The 11389-nt window shown below is 38.6% G+C and overlaps 1 protein-coding gene across 1 annotated transcript in view; it reads right to left on the bottom strand.

Moving 5' to 3' along the window:
• Positions 1-2798: 2798 nt before the first annotated feature.
• The window catches only part of TANGO6 (transport and golgi organization 6 homolog), a 33531-nt gene continuing 24940 nt past the window's right edge, over positions 2799-11389 (bottom strand). Inside the window, exon 18 of the mRNA XM_075189091.1 lies at positions 2799-3147. Within this exon, the coding sequence (XP_075045192.1) occupies positions 2971-3147 (177 nt within the window). The 3' untranslated portion in view covers positions 2799-2970. The remainder of the gene's footprint in view (positions 3148-11389) is intronic.

Genomic DNA, 11389 nt, shown 5'->3' with positions numbered 1-11389 from the left:
ACGGTAAAGCCCCGAAAACGTGCTTTACAAGGGGGAAAAACTTTAATAAATAGACCCCTTAAGAACAAGAATTTGTAAACGTGTTAAATATAGAGAAGGGAATATTGACACATAGAAACTGGGTGTTTGCCCGTTTACTTAATGTAAAATACACAAATGTGCCCACAAAAAAGTGCCTGCCTACATCCGTACGCAGATTTGGTACTTGTTGCCTCCTTGCGCTAGGAGTGGCGATTAGGGGGAGGGAAGGGGGTGGTCAAATGTAGTCCAAGTACAGTTAGGGTGAAAATAGTGATGATGGTGAAGGTCGCCAGAACGAGCTAACCACGTCTGATTGGCTGATTGAGAATTCACCTCTGAAGTTGATAGGTGCTTTCTTCAGTGATCGTGCCTGTTATATGATTTTGTGGGAGCGTATTTTAAAAACCTTTTTTTTTTTTTTTTGCTACTTTCATTTGTATGCGGTAAGGAACATTAGGTCTGCTTCATTACAGAGCTGGATGCGTCTTGCGATTGGCAGAAATACATGATTTTTGTGTGCAACTTAATTTTTTTTTTTTATACATACATGGCATAACAAAAGTTGCTATGGACTTATCACAATTGAGGTCTTTTAGGTACAAGTGATGGAAATAGATTAAAAATTTGTCAAGAGGAGATGTTGTTGGGATACCAACAAAAGCTGCGATATAGTTTTAACTTTTTTTCTGGGTTAATGTTTAATTTCAAAGGCTATATTGTATTTGTTATAATGTCATTTCTAATCTTAATATATTTAATTATTAAATACTATATTTTGTAGACATCTCTTATTACGATAGATTACTTATTGATTAGTGTCCATTTGTGAAATGTTTTCCTTTTTTTGATAAACCCTATTTTTACATTCATGTTCACACTTATAGACCTTTTTTTTAGCATTGATCTCCCCCCCCCTAGTGTTTGAGGCTATCTGCAGTGCGTGAAGTTGGTGCATTAGTATTTGAGATTTCCGTCACTATCAGAGTTGAGCTCCGGCATTGGAGAATCGGCTTTGCACACGTGTGAGATCCCTGCATGCAGGGGCTGGCTGGCAAATTTTAGCCTGGGGGCTCAGCAGCCTATTAGGAACTTTTTAAAAGAAAAAAAAATGCATGTAGCCCAGTGACCCAGCCCAAGTTAGCCCACTATGGGACCAGCCTGGGGCTACAAATGCCCCCCTGCCTGCATGCCCAATCTCTCCCTCTAGTGCCAAGTGCTCCTTTTTTTTTTTTTATCCAGGCCATGCTCAGTAAATATATAAATTCGCTTAAAAAAATTCTGTTAACATTTTATTTAATGGTAATTTTATTCACCTCATTTATCTAATTTTATTATTCTTGTCTTGCAAAGCTAAAGCTTCATTTTTAATAGATGAATTCATAGGTCTTAAAAATATATCCGTTTCTATTTATGATAATTTGTTAATTAATTAGGAGCTGCTGAAACGCTTCCCAGCGCTTGTGTAATTCACTAATATGGTTTTATCAATGTTTATTTTGTTTTTAATAGAGTAATTTAATTAGTCTGGCTGTATTATTCATTTGATCTGTTGTTTCTGCATCATAAATTAGCATGGAAGTAAAAGGATTTAGGAGTTCATTGATTTAAATCACCCTATAAAATTTGGTTAGTTGAACAATTTTGCTTGATCAAGTTTGTGTTTTACTTTAGTCATAAAAATAAACAAATACAATGATGAACAAAGTTGTTTTCATATTGCATATGTTGCAACATCTGATATGTAGTTAAGTTCTATTTCTTGAGGAAGACTTAACCGGTTCCGTGAGATTGTAAGGATTAAAGCTCATGCAGATGAGAGGAATCCAGATATACGATGTATGGACTGGTTACTGCGCTGTTTCGTGACACTATTGTAAGTGTAACTACACTTTACATTTTGATTATCCCTGGGCATTATTTAAGAACCAGCCCATCCTAATATTTCTTACCGAACCCGCAGTCCACTTAGGAAGCGGGGGCTTTAATTATTCAACACCAATTTTTTTTTGTGAAGTAACACAGTAAGCACTAAATGCTGGTTTATTTTCTTTTATTCTAAATCTATAGACTCCAATGTGGGGGCGCTGCATGCTACTGTGGACCACTAGAGTCCTTGCGTAGTTTGATATTAAATATACTATATTACAGTTATCTATTTGGAGAAATGGCTATCATTGTTAAAACAAGAACGTTTCCAGTTACATCCTATGAACAATGTGCAGCCCTCCGGTTCTGGAGAACAGATTTCTCGGAAATGCCATTTACATTCCCGTTAATGCTTCTCCCGCTGGGTATTCAAAGTGTGTTGTTCACATAATGGGACATATTTCAGTTTCTTCCAGCTTACATGACAGTGAGATAGGGTGCAATTTTATAAATATCATTTATTATATACATTAGATACTTTTAGAAAGGAAAAGGCACTGTGTGAATCCTGTAAACAAGTATAATTCCTGCATAACAAAACATGGTTTACTTCTATTTCCCAGATATCAATGGTACAATTAAAGAGTTAAACATTTTGGAAACCCCTGATCTTTTCTCAGCTTCCTACCCTATGTAGCAAATTTGGAGGGTGTCAGGGCCATACCAAGCTGTGAGCACAGGGGGAATTAATCCATCCAGCGAATACGGTTAGTTGGGGCCTCTGGGTCGATTGTTGACTTCTAACTTCTGGCAACAGAAGTCATAAACCGTTTTTTTCAGCCACACCAGATTATATTTTGGTAAACACCAAGCGGTACCACCAATTTATCCACAAAAAACATTACCCTTACTAGAAGCTCACAAGACATTTATTTATTACAATTTAGATAAATAAGTGGCACTATAAATCATTGTAGGATAAGGCCACATTGATGAGGGACCGGAGACTATAGAGACTTAGAGAAGCCGTTCTCTCTGTAACACAAGAGTAAGGAGAGTGTTCCAGGAGATCACTCACATCTATTAAGGTAAAACAACAATTTTCTTCTCCAGTTTCTGTGGAGGGAACAGAAGAGCCCTCATGATAGTGTCCAATTCCTCCAGTCCGAGCTGTGCGTGAAGTACAGACACAGAGTCAGACTCGCATTGGACCACAAACTTCAGCAACCGGTACAAGTCCAGGAGCACATCATGTAATACCTGGGGGAACACATGGGAGTAAAAGGTCAGTGAAAGGGATCTGAAAGAAAAAGGAAAAATACAAACAAAAGGAAAACACATCACAACAATTTTTAAAGACGAACTTCAACTTGCAACAAAACACAAATAAGCTGTAAGGAAAAATACATTCTTTGTCTTACTATGTTGTGTCTTATTATTGTCATTGTTGTAAGGGGCCAAACAGTAGAGAATACAGGGACATACATAATACAGGGCATACAATGTAGACAAAATAAATGCAATTGTTAGGGGAGCCCCCTGCTTACAATTTAGTGGGAAATAGGCACAGCTGAGACTAGAGGAGCAATTGTGGCTCAAAGTAGATATTAGAACAGTACGGAGTTTTTACTGCTGTGAGTAGTATAGATTATGCTGTAATAAAGAGGGGGTGATTATAGTTTTGGAGGCTATGGAGAGTCTGATCAGGGAATTCCGGAATTCCATATTTGGATAATGGGATGGGAGAACTGTTGTAAGCAGGAGTGCGAGATGGTTATCATTGACAAGGTCAATGGTAGATCTAAGAGGGGTGCGGGAGAGTATTTAAAGATGAGCTTTGAGCTGTATGGAGGAGTGTTGAAGACGGCTGTAACTTAAATTGAATTCTGCAGGATATGGAGAGTCGGGGAACGAATTCTTTAGATATTGAATATTTGCTTGATTATTAAGATTATAATAATTATTAAGAGCTATATGCTTCTTTCCCAGACAGCGAAGAATTATCCAATAAATTTTGCTCAATATTAAGGTTACCTAAAATTTCTTCAAAAGATCTAAAAAATATTAACAGACCTACATGATATGAAGAAATCTTTATCTCTTTATACAAGGAGAAATCAATACGGCCAAATGGGCCATCTGCTGGAATTTATAAACCTCTATCTAGAGAAGCACATCAGCTTCTGGGAAAGGTATAGCCTTACCTTCTAGTAATTAAGCGTTTATCAGACTGTTTCACAAGGAAGGAGAAGATCATATAATCCCTTCCTCGTACCGTCCAATTATTTCTTTTTAAATCAGGACATTAAAATAATAACCACAATTAGAGAAGACAGACTTTCAATGTCTCTTCCAAATTTAATCTATTAAGATCAATTAGGTTTTGTAAGAGCCAGGATAGGTACAAAAGAACATTAGAAAAAGAATTGTCTGATCTCACATGCAAAGAAACTCTATAACAATTGATGCTGAAAAAGCTTTTGACTCAACTGGAATTATCTTGACACCACCTTAAAACACGTCACTATCCAGGATAATGTTATTAATGTAATACTGCTCCAGCCACTCAACAAAGGTACCCCTTTATGAAGGTAACTTATTCTGGTCTATGTTTGGATCATGTTGACCGTAAACTGGCTGTTTTTGGCGATTATAGGTTATTAATAGTGACAAATTTGAAATCTTCCCAACCAGAATTAATTTATTTTCCCTATTCTCAAAGAAAAACCGTTTTAAAGGCTAAAATTTTAATGAATTCCAGCCAATCACTCCACTTAGAGATTCATATTCCTTCAGAATTGTCCCAATTATACAAGTACAAAATATTACCTATATTAGAGATATAACTGAAATTGAAAGCAAATTGAATTTGGATAGAAGAAAGGAGACCTTTTATTTCAAGCTTGAGAGCATGGGTTCATCAACATGGTTATAATTTGTGGTCTTATTGGTAATGGGATGGTAGTGAAGGCTGTGCAACAGAAGAGAAGATCAACGGTCTGAAAAGCAGCAGAGAGGTCCTGGAGGATGAGTATGGAGAAATAACCCTAAGACTTTGGGCAGTGCTAAGTGGTTAGCACTTCTGCCTCACAGCACTGGGGTCATGAGTTCAATTCCTGACCATGGCCTTATCTGTGTGGAGTTTGTATGGGTTTCCTCTGGTGCTCTGGTTTCCTCCCACACTCCAAGAACATACTGGTAGGTTAATTGGCTGCTATCAAATTGACCCTAGAGTGTGTGTGTGGGGACGGGGACGGGGGGGGGGTGGAAATTTAGACTGTAAGCCCCAACGGGGCAGGGACTGATGTGAGTGAGTTCTCTGTACAGCGCTGTGGAATCAGTAATGATCAATGATCTACTCAAGTAGATCATTGATCTACTTAAGTAGATCATTGATCTGTAAGTAGATCATTGATCTGTAAGTAGATCATTGATCTGTAAGTAGATCATTGATCTGTAAGTAGATCATTGATCTGTAAGTAGATCATTGATCTGTAAGTAGATCATTGATCTGTAAGTAGATCATTGATCTGTAAGTAGATCATTGATCTGTAAGTAGATCATTGATCTGTAAGTAGATCATTGATCTGTAAGTAGATCATTGATCTGTAAGTAGATCATTGATCGCTTCAGTCAGGATAGTTTTGTGGAGAAGAATGGTGGAGGCAGAAGCTTCGTTGCAGAGAAGAAAAGAGGAAGCAGAGTCAACTATGGAAGAGTGGGCAGGTTGTAGGGTGGGAAGGCGAGTGGGGATGCAGGGGTCTTGCTCAATGGTGTCAATCATATCTTTGCAGTAGATGGCAAAGTCATGGGCTGTAAGAGAAGAAGGGGAAGGTGGTGCAGGAAGGCACAGAAACAATCTAAAGGTGGTAAAGAGACAGAGTGATATTACAGAAGTGAAGCATACTTCTCTTCTGCACTAGACACTGGGTCTTTGCTTGGCAGTGTTGTAAGATAAAAGGAGAAATTTATAGTGGTGGAAGTAGCTTTGGGGCGAGATTTCCTCCCGCATTGCAGGAGCAATTTTCCCGGTAACGGATATATCTGATGTACCAAGGTTTGGGTTTGGACTGCTGGAGACTCTGTGGTGTCTGACGTGAGTGCGTTGTAAAGAGACAGCTAGAGCAAGGCTGCAGGTTGTGGTTGTAAAGTTTGAGACACAACAGATGGAGCAGAACCAGTACAAAACAAGGTCAAAAGATTGGGTGGGAGGTGAAGGCCAGTGGTAGAGACAAAATGGAAAAGGAAGTGATAAGTGTGGTTGTCAATTATAATATTGAAATCACCTAGTATGGAAGTAGTGTGAGCCAGGCAGCAGAGTTATCAAAGAATCAGGAAATTGGACCTGCAGGGTTATAAATGACAGCACCAAGAAGTTGGAGCAGAGAGAATAGACGGATGGTGTAGACTTCAATGGAAGAGAAGAGGGATGGGTTCCATGGGGAGATGCCGAACTCTACACACTGTCTGTCTCCAGGTCGTGTAGTGTTTCTGAGGGAGGGTCCCTTGTAGGAGAGATCAGCAGAGGACATAGTGTCAGATCTCTTTAAGGAGGTTGAAAGATTTTAAATTAATAGTCAATGGATGGATGCAAGTTGTTTTTTTTTTTTTTTTACAAACAGTTCTTGTGTTCAGGGGAAACATGGAGAGAGGGGGAAGGGGGGTAATGGAGATGTGGATAAGGTTGGAGGGATTGGAAGTACAAGGTTTATGGGAAGTTTTGGGGTGAAATGAGAGCAGATAATAGGGACTGTATTAGCCGGGCGAGGACATGGGAGATTTGTGGGTGTGAAGTTTTTGTTGGCGTAGATTGGTGGGTGCAGGAAACAAAACAGGTCACATGTGGAGGACGGAAGTAGTGAGGGAGAAATAACTATGAGGGAAGGAGAAATAGGAGGCCTGAGAGGAAAAAGAGAAAATTGTAGCAGTAAAACTGATCCGAGGCGGGGAGTGGAGGCAACTTTGCGACCCCCATCCCTCCGCCTGACTGGGGTAATGGAGTACGCAGCCTCCAGTCCTTGAACACTAGGTCCAGGAGACAGATCATTGGGCTCAGTGGGTAAAGCAGCCAAACAGATGGCAAAAGAAATGACAATTGAGCCATTACTACTATTATATCTCACAAAGTCATTTCATGGAAGACTTTACACCTCGTCAGCCACATAAGTCACACAGAATACACGCGTCACTCCAGCTGGAACAGATTATATGTGTTGTTATGGAAACCAGTAGAGTGTAAAAGCTCCGGCCTAGCTGCGACTACAACCTGCTACTATGACAACTGATCGGATGTAGGTTTCTAACGACACATAATAGAACACACACAATGGCAGAGATGGAATCTTGAAGTCTTTACTAGCAACATTATAATGGTCCGCATAAACAAGGTGTTAGGGGATAAGGCAGATGTCTACAAAGGTTATCTGCCTCCATTGATGTCAATGCGGCCGTAAAAACGATCACAACAAGGGGGAAATATATCAACAAAAAGCAACAATACTATAAAAAATATGCATAGAAAGTCCCTGGAAGTCAGACACCTACATATACATTAAATCCAGGGATAACAAACCCTGGATGTACGCCAGGGTTAACTCTACACTTCTAGCTGTGAATTATCTTCTATTGACCTCTAGAGGAGTCAGGGATACCACAGATTGTGCCTAGTCTCAAAGAAACTGCAGACAACGGCAAAATAAAAAAACAATCGTTAAAAGACAATAAAAGCTGATGTAGGGAATCAGCTAAGAGGTGGAAATAGATCAGATAGTAAACCAATGTTATAGTTCTATATGTACACAGACACATAATTATTCCAACCGGAGAGGGTCGTAGTAACAGACATCACTAAATTTGAACTATGAATGAAGTATTCTAGAATAGGATTCTATAATCATATAGTGATAATGTGCCCTAATAGGTATATTTGATTTATATAACAATAAGAATTTTGGAGTGATAAGATCTCAAAGGTAAATAACATACCTACAATAATAAACCCCAACAAATACAAATTGTATTTGATATTAACAACAACAACTCTGACGTAGTAAATAAAGAATGTTAAGAGATCATCAGGTGCTCATAGGCAGCCATTTTTCTCGTTCCCCTCTTTTTAATCCATCACACTAAATTTCTAATAGTTGATCACATTTTATTCACATATGTTGCATGGGACAGTATAGCACTATATGAAGCCAATTAATAAGATAATTATTTTAAGTCTACTAATTAATAAAGAATTACTTTTTAAAATAACAAAGGGAAGAATTTTTGTCCTAGTACTGGTAATAAATAAATTTAAAGTGAAGTTTAAAGCTACTTTAAGATATATTACCGGTAGCAAGTGATTACAATAAAGTGCACATAATTTCTTTAGAATGAAACACTTGTAATTTAACATGGGTTTTGGGGGGCACAAAATAGGGTACAGAAAATGAAAGAGAGCCATGTACCAACAAATCCCCTGTTTTGCAGGAATATGAGGCTATGGCAATAATTACAATGCAGAAAAAGGTACGCACTCCCTGAATATATAGAATGCAGCTTCTATAATCTATACAGGTATAGATTTAATAATTAGTACAAGGATGAGAAGCGCCATATGTAGTATATACTGTGCAGTGTGTTAATGCACATTACTCACTAAAATATGAACAGACACTGTTGGCAACTACAGAGTGTAAGAATGTATATTGATTATGAAGATATCAACACGTTTATTGCACCAATTGCAAACCAAAGTAAATAACATGGAAGATAAAAATCAAATTAAACATAACCGATTAAAAAATAAAGTGTAGCTAAAAATAAGAATAAAGAGCAATGTTAATAGCCGATTTTGATGTACGGCGGCAATTAGCCCCGGCACACTACAGCTTATACAAGCAGCCAAGCTCTTGGACCCCTGAGGTGCCATAAGGACGATGTATTACAGTTGGGAAAGAGGACTAAGTAGGATAATATGAGAAATCAAAGGCTGAGAATAAGTCACGTTTCTAGATTGTATAATGCTCCCCATCAAAGGAATATTCTGTCCAGCTGCAGTAACGACATTACCCTACTGGACAGGTTAAATGATGGTTTCTCAGTGAATTTGAAATATAGATTTCAGTAGTGTAGCTCTCCATTAGATGACGTGTGGCAGGGCATGCTGGAACTTACAGTTCAGAACAGATGGCGAGATATGACAGGGAATTTACCGGACTTAAGTTTGTCTGAGGGGGGGTTCTTTCGACTTCCAGTTAGCATGAAATAGACAATTACTACGGCAGTGAAATTATTTGTGTCTCCCATGTATAAAATGTATATATTTTTAAACAGCGTTTGTATGTTTTCCCCATGTTTGCGTGGGTTTCTTCCAGGTCTCTATGGTTGCCTCCTACACTCCAAAGCCAGGCTGGTAGGTTAATTGGGACCTGGCAAAATTAACCCTAAATAAATAATACATTTGGAATAAACCTCTTTAATAGCAAAAATACATTTATTATAAGCTAATCTATGACTGGGCAGGACATGCTGCCCTACAGGCAGGAATGACGGCCGTGAGAATGAGATGTTCTGCTGACCTGAGCAGACTACTCTTGGAATTACACTCTTAGTACCAGAGATTGTTCTCTGCTATTTGAATACATCTCTGCAGTGATCCTATAAATAGAAACCAGGGGAGCGCCGCCTCTGCCCCCCTCAGCAGGAAAAATGAACAGAGCAGCAGAAATTGGCAGTTTATCACAGTGGGTAATTAAGAAATTGAATTCGTGCAGGCGCTGGGCTTAAAATACTCACACAGGCTGCTTATACTACACAGAATGAAATTAACCCTAACAGAGCCTCTGACATTCAAAAGTTAGTGTACTTCTAAGGAAATAAAGCAGCAGGTAAGCGATATTGTGAATATACTTTACGCACACTATGCAGGCAAGAACAAATATTAGTTATACTACTTTTTATAATACAGATTCTTCCCTCAGTTACCTTAACCTAGAAAGTTGACCGCAAATGAATCAACTAGTTCACCTGAGAAAAGATGTGTGTGTTCTATAGACTGTATGACGGAGTTATAGGGGGGAATTCAATTGCTGGCGATGTCGCGCCATGGACATTGCCGGCAGTTATGGTAGAAATCTTTATTTTCCCTCGAGAGCGGAGATTTCTGTCAAAATCTCCGCCACAAAGTGTCTCAGGAATGTCCGTAAGACACTTCGCTAACTGGATTCCCCCCATAGGGACTCGAAAGAAAAGTTAATTTTTTTTGTTATTTTAAATGAGAGAGCGTCTTAGACCACGATAAGCAACTGGATACACTTCAGAATCTACACGATAGATAAAGTGTATCCATCTTGTAGATTCATTTTACAGCGATACAGTTCATCACATACCCATAGGGTAATTCGTGATGATCCTATTGTGACATCACAGGATCCCCCATTATCTATGGGGTACTCTGGTCAATCTCATTTAAATTTTACACGTTAAAAATATATTATGCTACATTACAGTTTTCCGTTAAGATAATTTTAGAAATGTGAGAAGAATGTCTCCAGCAACTGAGAACGGTAAAGATTGGCCATCGCAGTCTGCTTTACATTTATAATCTGTGCACTGAAACATGTCAGATTAATTCTTGGGCTATTGGCATCTCATTACCGTAGTGTTGAAAGGGCAGAGAATTCAATTCTATAAAATGGCAATTACAAATGTTTCAAGCGTTGAAAGAAAAATAAAAAAAATAGAAGGCAGAGAGTCTGCGTATGAACACTACCCGGAATATGGAATGATTTATTGAGGGAGTCCCTGGCTACAATTTTTTTTTAAAAAAAGGGTGAAGCAATCTGAATCCCCTCTGAGCCAATGCATAACTCACTAAGTACAAGGATCATGCAACAGGCTAGTGCTCACATGTAAACAGTATTCTCAGTCGTGTTCCTTCCAGTAATGGAGAAGCTTATTTGCATATAGTCTCTGCTAGGGAGGTGCTTAAATATGCTACATAATTAAATTCAGACATATTTACATGTTTGTTATAACAAATCCTCATCCTCTGGTTAGAGGTTGAATTTAGTCAAAATATTTTTTTTTTCTTGAACAGAGAAGACCCCTTTGAGATTTAGGAGTCTGTGCAAGTTATTTATGAACCTTTGCTCGAAGGTGCAAATCTGCATTACAATCACAGCAACCAATCAGCAATTAGCTTTCCTCCATCTAGTGCAGATAAGTGTGTTGTCAGCACTGATTGATTCAGTGTCACCGGGATCTAATAGTAAGCAAACAGTGCAGCAGACACGAGGCTTCTACCTTGGAGGTATATCATGATTGTATCCATGGTTGTGTTTCTGCATTTTCCACTGGCAATTCAGATGTTTTTACTTCCCCTGAAGACAGCCACAAAAATCTGTGTTCAGAGATATCACTGCTGGGAACCAAAACAAATGATTCCCAGCCTTGTGCTGTATATACAGCCTTGGAATGAGGACAATTCAAAGCCAACTTCTACAAACAATGG

Source organism: Mixophyes fleayi, chromosome 10 (genome assembly GCF_038048845.1).
Source record: "Mixophyes fleayi isolate aMixFle1 chromosome 10, aMixFle1.hap1, whole genome shotgun sequence".
NCBI lineage: Eukaryota > Metazoa > Chordata > Amphibia > Anura > Limnodynastidae > Mixophyes > Mixophyes fleayi.
This window is presented reverse-complemented; position numbering and strand designations above follow the sequence as displayed.